The sequence below is a fragment of the Jaculus jaculus genome, chromosome 18, assembly GCF_020740685.1.
Source record: "Jaculus jaculus isolate mJacJac1 chromosome 18, mJacJac1.mat.Y.cur, whole genome shotgun sequence".
Lineage (NCBI taxonomy): Eukaryota > Metazoa > Chordata > Mammalia > Rodentia > Dipodidae > Jaculus > Jaculus jaculus.
In genome coordinates, this window is record NC_059119.1 from 26293471 (window position 1) to 26309282 (window position 15812).

Consider the following 15812-nt stretch of genomic DNA (forward strand, 5'->3'; position numbering starts at 1 on the left):
TAAAAATAAATTTAAACTGGGCATGGTGGCACACACCTTTAATCCCAGCACTTGGGAGCAGAGGGGGAAGGATCACCACGAGTATGAGGCCACCCAGAGACTACATAGTTAATTCTAGGTCAGCTTTGGCCAGAGTGAGACCCTACATCAAAAAAACAAAAACAAACAAACAAATGTTTAATTTTTTTTTTTTAAATAAAAAGAAAAAAACAAAAAAATTTAAATAGAACTAGCCACATAGTGAATTCCAGGTCAGCCTGAGCTAAAGTGAAACCCTACCTTGGAGGGAAAAAAAAAAAAAAGAGGCAGGTGTGGTGGTGTACACCTTTAATCCCAGCACTCAGGAGGCAGAGATAAGAGGAGTTCAAGGCCATCCTGAGACTACATAGTGAATTCCAGGTCAGCCTGGGTATAGCGTCAAATTTATTTCCAAGAATGAGTCTAGTTTTATATCTTAAAATTTAAGCAGTTTTATTATTACCCAAAGATTTTCAATTGCAAATTGGAAAAACTGCTATCCCATGTTAGCCAAAGCATGGAACAAACTACAGTAGCCATCACCTACCAGATCTCAGTACCTAAGAATTCTGAAGCTTTAGTTCTCTAGAAGAGATTCAAGATTCAAGACAACACTGGATAAATTCCAACAATATCTTTTTTTTTTTCCAAGGTAGGGTCTTGTTCTAACCAAGGCTATATAGAATGCACTGTGTAGTCTCAGGGGGGCCTGGAATGCACATTGATCCTCTACCTCTGCCTCCCAGGTGCTGGGATTAAAAGTGTGCACCATCACACCTGGCTGTTCTTTTTTATTTTTTTTTAATTATTTATTTGTAAGCAGAAACAGAGAAAATGAACATACCATGGCCTCTAGCTGTGCAAAGGAACTCCAGATGCATGCACCACCTTGAGCATCTGACTTTACATGGGACTGGGGAATGAATCTGGTCTGTTAGGCTTTGCAGGCAAGCACCTGAACCACTGAGTTATCTCTCCAACCAGCTCTTCTTGTCAATGGTGAGAGTCCACCCAACCTTTTTTTGAGGTAGGGTCTCACTGTAGCCCAAGCTGACCTGGAATTCACTATGTACTCTCACAGTGACTTCAAACTCATGACAATCCTCCTACTACTGCCTCCCAAGTGCTGGGATTAAAGGCATGTGCCACCACACCCAGCTGAGTCCCCTGTTTTCATCTAAGTTTTTAAACCAAGAATGACTCTAGCCTGGGGCTGAACAGTATAGCTCATGGGTACAGCACATGCCACATGCACAACTCCAAATAAGCAAAACTATTTTTAGGTCAAATAAAGCAAAGCAGTAGGTAGTGTCATGCATGATAAGGATTAGTGAACACTTTTATTAGTCCTGTAATTTTTAAAATTTATTTATTTGTTTATTTACTTATTGAGATAGGGTCTTGTTCTACCTCAGGCTGACCTGAAACTCACAGGGATCCTCCTACCTCAGCTTCCCAGTGCTAGGATTAAAGACTTTTAATTATTCTAATTCTCCACAATGACACCACTTCCATAACCCTTACAGTACAAAAGCTTTATTCAACAAATAAAGCAACCAAAGAAAGCTGCATTTGGTTAAGAAACACTATAGTCCAGAAGCCTTCACATATTCTTCTCACTCAATACTGAATCCATTACACAAAGCCTTTGTCAAGTCAAGACTTTATTATAGAACTAACCTGTTTCATTTGTTTCGACAGAGACAGAACTCTTCGAAGACTTCATCACTGAGCCTACAATCCTGAGTAACTTTTTACTTTTTAGTACTTACCTAGCTCTACTCAACCTTATGAAATCAATTTAAGAGGATTTGAGAATGTCTTAAATATTATTAGTTTTAAGCCAATTACAAAAGATTTAAATTTAATTTTCTCTAGGGCTAGAGAGAATGCTCAGAGGCTAAAGGTTCTTGCAAAGCCTAATGGCTCTGGTTCAATAGCCCAGTACTTACATAATGCTAGATGAACAAAGTGGCACATGCATCTAGAGTTCATTTACAGTAGCAAGGTGGCCCTGGCATGCCCATACTTATTCTCTCTCAGGATCTTACCTTTGTTTCTCCCTCTAAAAAAAAAAAAAAAAAAAAAAATTGGCTGGGCGTGGTGGCACATGCCTAATATCCCAGCACTCAGGAGGCAGAGGCAGGAGGATCACCATGAGTTCGAGGCCACCCCGAGACTCCACAGTCAATTCCAGGTCAGCATGAGCTAGAGTGAAACTCTACCTTGAAAAACCAAAAAAAAAAAAAAAAAAAGTATTCAGGTACCAGGAAGCAGAGGTGGAAGGATCACCATGAGTTTGAGGCCACCCTGAAACTAGAGTGAGTTGCAGGTCTATCAGAACTGGAGAGATCTGCAAAGCCTAACAACCCGGTTTCGGTTCTTCAGCACCCACAAAAAGCCAGATGCACAGGGACGCATGCATTTGGAGTTCCTTTGCAGTGACTACAGGCTTTGTTTGGCGCACCCATTCTATCTGTCTCTCTTCTGCTTGCAAATAAATAAATATTCTCATATGCTGAGCTAGGACACATCTTAATGTGTCCAGCATGTGTGAGGCACTGGGTTTGACACTCAAAAACCAAACAGAGAAGGAGGTTTATTTTTGTTTTGTTTTGTTTTAAGAACTAATCACTGATTTAAGACACAAATGAGGGGGCTTAGGAGATGGCTCATCGGTTAAAAGGCCCTTGCTTGTAAAGCCTGCTGACCCTGGTTCAATTGTCCCATTTCTGCATAAATCCAAACGCACAAAGCAGAGCATGTATCTGGCATTCATTTCTAGTGGCAAGAGGCGCATTTTGCTTTCAACTCTTTCTCTAATAAAAGTATTTTTTTAGGGCTGGAGAGATGGCTTAGTGATTAAGGCGCTTGCTGACAAAGCCAAAGCACCCAGGTTCAATTCCCCAGTACCCACATAATACTAGATGCACAAGATGGCGCATGCATCTGGAGTTCATTTCCAGTAGCAAGAAGGCCTGGCAATTCCAGGTCAGACTGGACTAGAGTGCAACCCTACCTCAAAAAACCAAAAAGGAAAAAAAAAAAAAAGTTTAAAAGAGGAGCTTAAGACATGGCTTATCAGTTAAGGCATTTGCCTGCAAAGAAGCCTAAGGATCCAAGTTCAATTCCCCAGTTCCCATATAAGCTAGCTGCACACAATGGCACATGCATCTGGAGTTCGTTTGCAGTGGCTAAAGGACCTGGCATGCCCATTCCTTTTTTTTTTTTTTGCTCTCAAATCAATAAATAAAAGTAAATTTTTAAAAAAGTTTAAAAGTGGATGGACAGCAGGGCATGGTGGCACACAGTTTTAATCCCAGCACTCACAAGGTAGAGGTAGGAGGATCACTGTGAGTTCAAAGCCACCCTGAGACTACATAGTCAACTTCAGGTCAGAAAACAAACAAACAAACAAAAAAAGCAGGAGGGGAGCATGAAGAGATGGCTCAGCTATTAAGGTGTTTTCCTGCAAAGCCTAAAAACCCAGGTTCAATTCTCCAGTACCCACATAAAGCCAGATGCACAAAGTGGTATATGCCTGTAGAGTTTACAGTGGCTAGAGGTCCTGGCACACCCATTCTATCTCTCTTCTATTTCTCTCTGCTTGCAAATAAGTAAAATAAAATATTTGGACTGAAGAGATGGCTTAGTGGTTAAGATGCTTGCCTACAAAGCCAAAGGACCCAGGCTGGATTCCCCAGGGCCCACATAAGCCAGATGTACATGGTGCGTTTGCAAAGGCTAGCGGTCCTGGCAAACCTATTCTCTCTTTCTATCTTCGTAATTCTTTCTCTCTAATAAAAAAATTAAAAAGAAGAGTTCATTTGCAGTGGTTAAAGTGCCTGGTATGCTCATTTTTTATTAAATAAATAAAAACAAATAATTTTATTAAAACACACACAAGGAATGGCTGGAGACATGGCTTAATGTTTAAGGCACTTGCCAGCAAAGCCAAACGACCAAAAATATATTTCTCAGGACCCATGTAAGCCAGATGCACAATGTGGCATATGGGTCTGGAGTTTGTCAGCAGTGGCTGGAGGCCCTGGCACACCCATATTCATTTTCATATTCTCTCTCTCTCTCTCTCTCTCTCTCTCTCTCTCTCTCTCTCTCACACACACACACACACACACACACACACACACTTGCCTGTTTCTCTCCAATAAATTAAACAAAAATAAATTTAAAAAACCTACAACCTAAGTAAACCAGGTATGGTGGCACATGTCTTTAATCCTAGCACTCAGGAGGCAGAGGTAGGAGGATCCCTGTGAGCCAGAGGCAAGCTGAAGTACTGAGTGAGTTTCATGTCATCTTGAGCTAGACTGAGACCTCCACCTCGAAAATACAATTAATCCAAAAGGAAAAACACAAAGAAAGACTTCCCAGTCTACATTTGGGACCTAATTATAAACATTTAGAACTTTGGAATAAAGTACTCTGTGGGTTCTAAATAGAAGTTAATACAATGAAATTATATTACAACGTTAATATAATATTGAGTACCTAGGAAAGAATCTAAGCTGCTAAACACATTTCATACACACACACATGAGCACAGTTTTTAAATTCTTACCTGCATTATTAGTGCTAGACTGACCATCCTGGGAATTCTCATTGCTTTCAGGAGGAGGCTGCAAGGAGGGTGATGGAGCTGTTTTAGTTCTTTTTTTACTTGTCTTTCTTTCCACTTGACAGTCATCATCTTCATCATCTTCACTTTCACTGAGATCATCAAAGCCAAAATATTTAATTTTATAATTAGAACTCCCAGAACCTCCTTCATCACCTCCTGTCTCATCATGATCTTCAAAACCAAAAAATTCAAGCTTAACATCCTTTTTAGATTTAGTATTACTAGGTCGATATCTAGTAGTGGTCTTAGAAGTTGCAATATCTGCCTTTTTTCTGAGACGGCCTGCCTCTCCTAAATCTGCAGGAGTGGATGCAGTGAACTCATCCATGCTGCGCTCCATAGTATCCTGTATGGTAACATTACAAACGGACAAGCAAGACGGATGTAAAACAGTGTAATCTCTAGTCCGGCCAAGTGTCCCTCTAAAACTGGTCCCACAACTTACACCACCTTTCTTTGCCTGATTCAGGCCATCTTTACTTGCTTCACTGTTTGCTTTCGCTAAGGCCTGATTGGCGCCATCCAACAGCTTATCAAAATTCGATGTTCCTTGGGAGGATTTTGCTTTATTGGCCCTACAGTACGTCCTACAGTTACTTGGCCTAAGAACACTTTGTACAATATCTTCATCAATGGCTTCATTTAGATTTTCCAATCGATTTTTAAAATCTTCTTCCTTCATCTCCAAAAGAGGATCACTATCCAAACTTAAAATACAGTCTTCTGATCTGATATCTTCAAAATCATTATCCCATTCATATAAACCAGTTCTTACAGATCCTTTGACGGGAGAAATTTCAGATGGAGATTCTGATCTCCCAAACTGGGAGTTCCAAACATCATTTGTTTCCTTAATCTCGTCACCTTTGTATCCAGAAGCCACTATGGTTTCTGTGTTGGGTTTCTTAGTATTATCTTCAGCATTTTTGTAAAAATGGTGACTATTTTTTTCATGTTCTTCGCTAAAATTCTCCATTTTATCTATAGAAATGAGAAAATGCATCAGGATAAAAATATAAATGACATTAATATACAAATTAGTAAATAAGGATATCTGGATAGTAAGTAATACAGAATCAACTAATCTTGAAATAATTGCAATAATTTCAAATTGTAAAGAAATCAATGTTTACAAGTCACTCATTCTCCTCCTATCTTGTCAGTATATATTATTTTCATGTATTCTAGAGACCTATCCCCCTATAGGCGCAACAAAGTCTCTTAAAACTGTTACACTAGAAACAGGAGGTATGACATAACAGTGGAGGTGTTTGCATGCAAAGCCAAAGAAGCCAGATTTGATTCCCCAGGATCCATGAAAGCAATACACAAGACAGCTCTTGTCTTTGCAGCAGCTAAAGGCCCTGGCATGACCATTCTGTCTTTCTGATCCCCCCCCCCATCTCTCTCAAATAAATCAAATTAAAAAATTTTTTTTAAAAAAGCTGTTACACTAATTTCAAAAAATATTGCAGCAGCATTATGAAAATAAGACAAAGTAGCCCAGGTAACTGTTCAAAACACATTTTGAACATACATAAAAATTGTGGAGGTGGGTGTTGGGGCCCATGCCTTTAATCCCAGCACTTGGGAGGCAGAGGCAGGAGGGTCACCATGAGATGGAGGCCACCATGAGACTCCATAGTGAATTCCAGGTCAGCCTGAGCTAACGTGACACACTACCTCGAAAAACAAAAAGTGGGATCAGCAGTTAAGATGCTTGCCTGCAAAGCCAAAGGAACTCTTCGATTTTTCAGGACCCACATAAGTCGGATGTACTAGGTGACTCATGTTATCTTGAGTTTGCACTGGCTGGAAGCCCTGGCCCACCCATATTCTTTCTCTCTCTCTCTCTCTCTCTCTCTCTCTCTAATAATAATAAAATATTTATTTATTTATTTTGCTTTTCCAAGGTCAGGTCTCACTCTAGCTCAGCCTGACCTGGAATTCACTATGGAGTCTCAGGGTGGCCTTGAACTTACAGCGATCCTCCTACCTCTGGAATTAAAGGCATGTGCCACCTCACCCAGCTCACATAAATAAAATTTTTTAAAAATTTTGCAGGGGCTGGAGAGATAGCTTAGTGATTAAGCACTTGTCTGTGAAGCCTAAGGACCATGGTTCAAGGCTCAATTCCTCAGTACCCACTTAAGTGAGATACATGCACAAGGGGGAGCATGGTTTGGAGTTTGTTTGCAGTGGCTGGAGGCCCTGGAGTGCCCATTCTCTCTCTCAATCTGCCTCTTTCTCTCTCTGTCATTCTCAAATAAACACATAATAAATAAATAAATAAATAAGAAAGTAAATAAGTAGGACTGGAGAGATGGCTTAGCGGTTAAGCACTTGCCTGTGAAGCACAAGAACCCTGGTTAGAGGCTCGATTCCCCAGGACCCACATTAGCCAGATGCACAAGGGGGCACATGCATCTGGAGTTAGTTTGCAGTGGCTGGAGGCCCTGGCGTGCCCATTCTCTCTCTCTCTCCCTCTTTCTCTCTCTGTCACTCTCAAATAAATAAATTTTTAAAAATACAAAAATATTTTTTATACTTTTTTTTGGTTCATTTTTTATTTATTTATTTGAGAGCGACAGACACAGAGAGAAAGACAGAGGGAGAGGGAGAGAATGTGCGCACCAGGGCTTCCAGCCACTGCAAACGAACTCCAGATGCGTGCACCCCCTTGTGCAACTGGCTAACGTGGGACCTGGGGAAGCGAGCCTCGAACCGGGGTCCTTAGGCTTCACAGGCAAGCGCTTAACTGCTAAGCCATCTCTCCAGCCCCAAAAATATTTTTTAAAAAAGTAAAGAAGTAAGTAAATGTTGCTGGGTGTGATGGTGCACATCTTTAATCCCAACACTTGGGATGCAGAGGTAGGAGGATCGCAGTGAGTTCTAGGCCACCTTGAGACTACATAGTGAATTCCAAGTCAGCCTGAGCTAGAGTGAGACCCCACCTCGAAGAAAGAAAAAAAGAAAGGAGCCGGGCACATACCTTTAATCCCAGCACTCAAGAGATAGGAGGGAGGATCACTGTGCATTAAGGCTAGGACTACATAGTGAATTCAAAGTCAGCCTGAGCTAGAACATGACCCTACCAAAAAAAAATACAGAAGGACTAGCTGGAAAGAAGGAATTCAATGGAGAGGCAGCATCTATAAGAAAGGGGCAAACACCCTTGTACATCTGGTTTATATGGTGTGGTAGTCTGAATAAATGCCCCCAATAGATTCAGAAGTTTATTAAAACTTCCTGACTTTCCAGCTACTTGGCTGGAGGAAGTGTCACTGGGAGAATCTTAGGGTCCAGCCCTAAGGTGTGGTGATGGATTTGAATTTCCAATCTAAAGATATGCAAAGTGCCTGGACGTCCTGAAGTATGCTGTGTGGTGTGGCTCCTCCCTCCCCTACCCCCACCCCTCCTATTCCTGTAAGAGCAGGCCAACTTCTTCTGCCATTATGGAACTTCTGAATCTGTAAGCTTCAAATAAATGTCCTTCGCTTCATAAAAAAAAATTTAAAAAAATTAAAAAAAGAAAGGGGCAAACAGAAGAGGGTGATGGGAGGGTTCTGTTGTATGTGACTATGTATGGAATACTGTCAATACAAACTTTTCTGTTTTTGGTTTGTCAAGGTAGGGTCTCACTCTAGCTCAGGCTGACCTGGAATTCACTATGTAGTCTCAGGATGGCCTTGAGGCCCAATGACCCAGGTTTGTTTCCTCAGTACCCATGTGAAGTCAGATGCACAAAGTGGAATATGCATCTGCAGTTTGTTTGACAGCTGGAGGTCCTGGTGCACCTATTTCTCCCACTGCCTCATTTGCAAATAATTTTGTTTTGTTTTTGAGTTTTTCAAGGTATGGTCTCCCCCTAGCTCAGGCTGATCTGGAATTTGCTACATAGTCTCAGGATAGCATCGAACTCACAGCGATCCTCCTACCTCACCCTTGAGTGCTGGAATTAAAGGTATGCGCCACCAACCCCAGCTTACAAATAATTTCTTTAAAGTTTAAAAAAGCAGGTGAGGTGGCACATACCTTTAATCCCAGCACTCAGGAGGCCGAGGTAGGAGGATTCTTGAGTTTGAGGCCATGTGGTTACTGGAGGCTTTAGTAAACCCATTTTCATTCTTTCTCTACTTCCTCTCTCTCTCAAATAAATAAAAATAATTTTTATTATATTTTATTTGAGAGAGAGAAAGAGGAAGAGAGAGAAAGAGACAGAGAGAGAGAAAATGAATGGGCACACCAAGACCTCCAGCCACTGCACACAAAATCCAGACAAAACCCCTTGTGCATCTGGCTTATGTGGGCCATGGAGAGTTGAACTGGGATCCTTCGGCTTTGCAGGCAAACACCTTAACCATTAAGCCATCTCTCCAGACCCAACATAAAATATTTTTTTTATTTTTATTTATCTGAGATGGTCCCTTGGCTTTGTAGACAAGCACTTTAACCACTAGAGATGACTATAATCTCTCCAGCAACCAAAAAATAAAATATTTTAAACAAAAGAAATTAGCCAAGTATGGTGGCACATGCCTTTAACCCCAGCACTCAGGAGGCAGAGGTAGGAGGATCACCATGAGGCCAGCCTGAGACTACATAGGGAATTCTAGTTTAGCCTGGGCTACAGTGACAGCCTTCCTCAAAACTAGAAAGAAAGAAAGAAAGAAAGAAAGAAAGGAGGGAGGGAGGGAGGGAGGGAGGGAGGGAGGGAGGGAGGGAGGGGGGGGGGGGGGGGGGGGGGGGGGGGGGGGGGGAGGGAGGGGGGAGGGAGGAGGGAGGGAGGGAGGGAGGGAGGGAGGGAGGGAGGGAAATTGAGGGCTGGAGAGATGGCTTAGCAGTTAAGCGCTTGCCTGTGAAGCCTAAGGATCTCGGTTCAAGGCTCCATTCCCCAAGGCCCACGTTAGCCAGATGCACAAAGGGGTGCACGCATCTGGAGTTTGTTTTGCAATGGCTGGAGGCCCTGGCATGCCCATTCTCATTCTCTCTCTCTCTCTGCCGCTCTCAAATAAAAAAATAAAAATAAACAAAAAATATTAAAAAAAAAAAAAAGAAAAAGAAATTGAATCAAGAATGACATTTAGGCTTCTCAAGTGACTATGCCTAAATTTAAAAAATAAATGTAGTAGAACTTAAATCAGTTTGATATAATTTATCTAAGCCTTCCTAGCAACGCATATATTTACCTGGCATAGGACTGCTCAAATGGCATGGTAGTTCTGTCTAGAAATCTGTCCAAAGGATTAAGTTTTTCTAGATATTTCTACTTTTTCTAGTCCTAAAAGCCACATAGCTTCAAAGAAGTTTTAATTGTTGTTCTGGTACATAAGTGGCTAACTACAGTAGCTATTAATATACATCAAACAAAACTGTAAATCTAGCCAAATGTTGTGGTGGCATACAACTTTGAGTTCAAGGCCACCCTGAGAATACAGAGTGAATTCAAGGTCAGCCTGGGCTAGAGTGAGACCCTACCTATTAAAAAAAACAAAAAAACATTAACTGTAAATCTAGCCTGGCATGGTGGCACATGCCTTCAATCCCAGCACTTAGGAAGTAGAGGTAGGAGAATCTGATGAGTTCAAGGCCACGCTAAGATTACACAGTGAATTCCAGGTATGCCTGGCTACATACAGCAAGACACTACCTTGAAAAACAAAAGAAGAAAAGGAGAGAAAGGGCCTATCTCAAAAAATAAAAATAAAACCTGTAAATTTCAACCTGGCTATTCACTGTATACTTGGGAAACATTTTTACTATCTTAAATTTTATTAGAAATATCTAATTTTTTACCTTTCCAAGTAAGAGATGGTATAGTTTATAACAGTACTTGCTGTACAAGCCTGACAACCTGAGTTTTGATCCCAGAACCCATGTGAAGTTAGACATGTAGCACAGGTGTCTGTAATCCCAGGGCTTCTAACACAAGACAAGAGGCAGAGGCAGAGGCAGAGGCAAGAGAATAATGAAGCTCACAAGACAGCTAACCTGGTTTATGGAATGAAAAATATCAAGAGAGATACTGCTTCAAACAAGGTGGAAGACAAGGATCAACATTTGAGGTTTTCTTCTGTCCTCCACAGATGCACCCACACCCACATTCACTCAAATGAACACATGCATATTAAAAAAAATATGGTGATTGCACATAGTTTAGTATTATGATTAATTCTCTCAGCATTTGTAGATTACATGCTGGAAAAATATGTAAACAAAACTAATTTTAGAATTTTTAAAGAAAGTTTTTCTTTTTTTTTTTTTGAGAAAACTGTACTTAAGGCTGGGATATAGCTCAGCTGGCAAGCCTAAGGGCCAGATTTCAATCCCTAGCATTCACATAAAAATGTTGAAATAGGGCTGGGGGATGGCTTAGAGGTTGAAGCACTTATCTGCAAAACCTAACAACCCAGGTTCCATTCCCCAGAACACATGTAAGCCAGATGCACGTGGTGGGCCCAGGCACACCCATTCTTACCCTCCCTCTCAAAAAAGTAAATAAATAGCCAGGCATGGTGTTGCACACCTTTAATCCCAGCACTAGGGAGGCAGAGGTAAGATAGCCATGAGTTCAAGGCCACCCTGAGACTACATAGTGAATCCATGTCAGCCTGGGCTAGAGTGAGACCCTACCTTAAGAAACCAATAAAAAGGGGGGGAGGGGCTGGAGAGGTGGCTTATCAATTAAGGCGATTGCCTAAGAAGCCTAAGGACCCAAGGTCAATTCCTCAGGACCCATATTAAGCCAGATGCACAAAGTGGCACATGCCACTGAAAACTTAAAACGGGTATAGTCATGAGCCCTAAGGGTGTAACGTCTGCTGCTGTCTGCCTAAATGTATATTCTATGTTTATCAACTGCCCAGTAAGCACTTCTCTTAATGTTCATACGCTTATATTAATGCTACTCTCACTTTTGGTAGAGAATCTTCTCTTTTCAGATGGCAGTGACTTTGGGATGACTCAGAAGGCATCATGGTGCTGGAAAGAAGTGACAGGAGTGCTCAGCACTGCATTATCTCTATCACACCTTCCAAGGCTCAGGGTCCATTGCGGGAAAGGTGGCGAAAAGAACGTAGAGCCAAAGGAAGGGTAGGCCTCCTTACAATGTGCTCCCCCAGACACAAAATGGCCTGGATATCAATGACCTCACCATGCCTGACACTACCTACACAAGACCATAATAGGAAGAAAAGGTCATGATGTCAAAATAAAAGAGACTGACTGAGATGGGGAGGGAATATGATGGAGAATAGTGTCAAAGGGGAAAGTAGGGTGAGGGAGGGTATTGCCATGGGGTATTTTTTATAATCATGCAAGTTTTTAATAAAAATTTGAAGAAAAAAATTGAAAATAAATAAATAAAAATTTTTTTTAAATATATGGGCTGGTAGCCAGGCATGGCTGCACATGCCTTTAATCCCAGCACTTGGGATTGCTATAAGTTCAAAGCCACCTTGAAACTACATAGTTAATTCCAGGTCAGCCTGGACCCGAGTAAGACCCTCCCACAAAAAAAAAAAAAAAAAAAAAAAGTTGGAGAGATGGCTTAGCAGTTAATCACTTGCCTGTGAAGACTAAGGACCCTGGTTCAAGGCTAGATTCCCCAGGACACATGTTAGCTAGATGCACAAGGGGCCACACACATCTGGAGTTTATTTGCAGTGGCTGGAAGCTCTGGTGTGCCCATTCTCTGTGTGTCACTCTCAAATAAATAAATAAAAATGAACAAAAAGCCAGGCGTGGTGGTGCATACCTTTAATCCCAGCACTCGGGAGGCAGAGGTAGGAGGATTGCCATGAGTTCAAGGCCACCCTGAGACTCCACAGTGAATTCCAGGTCAGCCTGGGCTACAGTGAGACCCTACCTTGAAAAAAAAAAAAAAAAAAAACTAAATTGAGGGTTGGAGGAATGACTTAGTGGCTAACACGCTTGCCTGCAAAGCCAAAGGGCCCAGGTTCAATTCCCCAGGACCCACGTAAGCCAGATACCAAAGGTGGCACATGGATTTGGAGTACATTTGCAGTGGCTGGAGGCCTTGGCATGCCATTCTCTTTCTCTATATCAAATAAATAAATAAACATATTTTTTAAAAAAAGTGAATTGAGCCAGGCATGGTGACTCACATCTTTAATCCCAGCACTTCAGAGACTAAGGTATGAGAACCTCCAAGAGTTCAAAGACAACCTGAACTCAAGTGGAAACCTACCTGGGGTGGGGGGGGTAGGAAGTGGGAGACTAGAGAAATTGCTCAGTGGTTGAAGGTGCTTGCTTAAAAAGTCTAATGGACCAGGTTCAATTCCTCAATATCCACGTAAACCCAGATGCACAAAGTGGTGCATGTGTCTGGAGTTCGTTTGCAGTAGCAAGAGACTCTGGTATGACTATTCATATTCATTTCCTCCCTCCCTCCCTCCCTCTCTCTCTCTCTCTCTCTCTCTCTGTCTCTCTGCAAATAAATAATAAAAATTAAAAGGTCAAGGGCTAGAAAGATGGCTTAGCAGTTAAGGTGCTTTTGTAAGCCAAATGCACAAGGTGGTGCGATTAAGTTCCATGCAGTGCCTAGAAGGCCTGGCATGCTCATTCTATCCCACCCTCCCTCTCTCCCCCACTCTGCCTCTTTCTCTCTCTAATAAATATAAATAAAAATATTTTTTTAAAAAGATAAAAAGGGCCAGGTGTGGTGGTACAAGCCTTTAATCCCAGCACTCATGAGGCAGAGGTAGGAGGATCCCTGTGGGTTTGAGGCTAACCTGAGACTACATAGTGAATTCCAGGTCCGCTTGAGCTAAAGCTGGGGGGGGGGGGGGAGAGATGATAAAAGGGCTTGGATAGAGTGAGACTCAAGATAAAGGGAAAAAAAACAGTCTGATAATTTGAGTTATGACTTAAATATATTCTACACAAGAAATATATTCAATATCTAAAGGCAAATGACTCTCCCTGATACTCTATTTTTAGGATTTTTAAAAAATAATTCTCACTAATTACCTATGCTTTAACCAATGAGTACATGACATTCTTATCTCAGATCACAAGTTTCTAGCCTACTTAAACTCTATTTCCTTTCCTGAAAATCACCTTCAGCTCTACAATCAGAGCTCTTAATTTCCTAATACCATCCTTCAAGCTCACACAAATACTCAACACAGCTTTAAGCAAATGGAAAAAAAAAAAAATTATTGGCTACAAAAGCAGTCATGCAAATAAGAGCCTATGCTATAGTTATCTCAATATTTGGCAGGATATATAGACTGAATCCCAGCTGGCTGGCAAAGAAAAGTGTGCCAAGCAGAAATATAAGTCTTTGCACACTTTTTTCAAGAGTCCAGGCTAACAAAGAAGGAAAATGGAAATAACTACACATAAAAGGCAAAAATCCAGGCAAGGTGGTGCATGCCTTTAATCCAGCAGTCCGAAGGCTGAAGTAGGCAGATTGCTGTGAGCCCGGAGTAGTGGCACAGAACCTTTAATTGGGAGGCAGAGATTACATAGTGAATTCTAGGTGGTCAGCCTGGACTATAGTGAAACCCTACCTGGGGGGAAAAATTGCTGAGAGTTCTAGGCCAGCCTGGGACTACATAGACTCTGCCTCAAAATAAATAAATAGATAAGCAAAAGAATAGGAGGAATAAAAACACATTAATGCATTCAGCCCTGGATTCTAAATTTTAAAATATTTATTTGGGGCCAGAGAGATGGCTCAGCGGTTAAGCGCTTGCCTGTGAAGCCTAAGGACCCCGGTTCGAGGCTCGGTTCCCCAGGTCCCACGTTAGCCAGATGCACAAGGAGGCGCACGCGTCTGGAGTTCGTTTGCAGTGGCTGGAAGCCCTGGTGCGCCCATTCTCTCTCTCTCTCTCTCTCTCTCCCTCTATCTGTCTTTCTCCCTATGTCTGTCGCTCTCAAATAAATAAATAAAAAATGAACAAAATATTTATTTGACAGGGAGAAAGAGACAGACAGAGAATGGTTGTGCCAGGGCCAATAGCCACTGTGAACCAACTACAGACCCATGCACCACCTTGTGCATCTGGCTTATGAGGGTACTAGGGAAGCAAATCTGGGTCTGTAGGGTTCACAGGCAAGCGCCTTAACTACTAAACTCTCCAGCTTTGATGCTAGATTTTAAAGAATTTGTGACAGGGCTGGAGAAATGGCTCAGGGGTTAAGTGGATTTCCTGTATAAGCATGAAGGCTTAAACCTCGGGATCCCACATAAACAGCTAGGCATGGCCAGGTATGCCCCTAACACCAGTCCCACAGAGGGGAGCAGAGACCAGGGAACTAATTGCCTCGACATGCAAAAAACAGCAAGACCTGGTACCAGTAGAGATTCAGAATGTGAACAGACCAGGCATGGTGGCGCATACCTTTAGTCCCAGCATTTAGAAGGCTAAAGTAGAAGGATTGGTAGGTTCAAGGCCAGCCTGAGACTCATTCCAGGTCAGCCTGGGCTAGAGAAAGACACTGACTAAGGGGAAAAAGAAAAAAGAGAACAGGCCAAAGGGCCCTTCTATTTGGGCTACCATAGGCAAGTGGGTGGGACACCGACTGGAAGGGCACAACACATTCAATATAACTGACTACCACATTACATACAAACAAAAAATAAAGAGGGCTACAGATATGGCTTAGCAGTTAAGGCACTTGCCTGTGAATCCTAGGGACCCAGGTTAGATTCTACAGTATCCACGCAAGCCAGATACACAAGTACATGCATCGGAAGTTGGTTTGCAGTGGCTGGGGGGTCTTGGCTCGTTCCCTCCCCATCTCTCTCAAACAAATAAAAAAGTATTTTTTAAAAAAGAAAAGGTCTGGGATGGAGAGATGGCTTAGCAGTTAAGGCATTTCTACGAAGCCAAAGGACCCAGGTTCAATTCCCCAGGACCCACATAAGCCAGATGCACAAGGGGCACAGGCACCTGGAGTTGGTTGGCAGTGGCTACAGGCCCTGTTGCACCTATTCTCTCTGTGTCTGTCTCTCTTCTCTTCTCTTCTCTTCTCTTCTCTTCTCTTCTCTTCTCTTCTCTCCCCCCCCTCCCTCCCTCTCTCTCTCTCTCTCTCTCTCTCTCTCTGCTTGCTAATAAATAAAAATACATATATTTTTAGAAAGGCCAAGCATGGTCTAGAGAGATGGCTTAGCGGTTAAGCG

At 42.1% G+C, this 15812-nt stretch overlaps 1 protein-coding gene across 3 annotated transcripts in view; it reads right to left on the bottom strand.

Moving 5' to 3' along the window:
- Wapl (WAPL cohesin release factor) overlaps positions 1-15812 on the bottom strand; it is a 109517-nt gene that overhangs the window by 79769 nt on the left and 13936 nt on the right. For all 3 annotated transcript variants that reach the window (XM_045137340.1, XM_045137338.1, XM_045137339.1), the window contains exon 3: positions 4601-5641. In XM_045137340.1, coding sequence (XP_044993275.1) covers positions 4601-5641 — 1041 coding nt within the window. The remainder of the gene's footprint in view (positions 1-4600; positions 5642-15812) is intronic.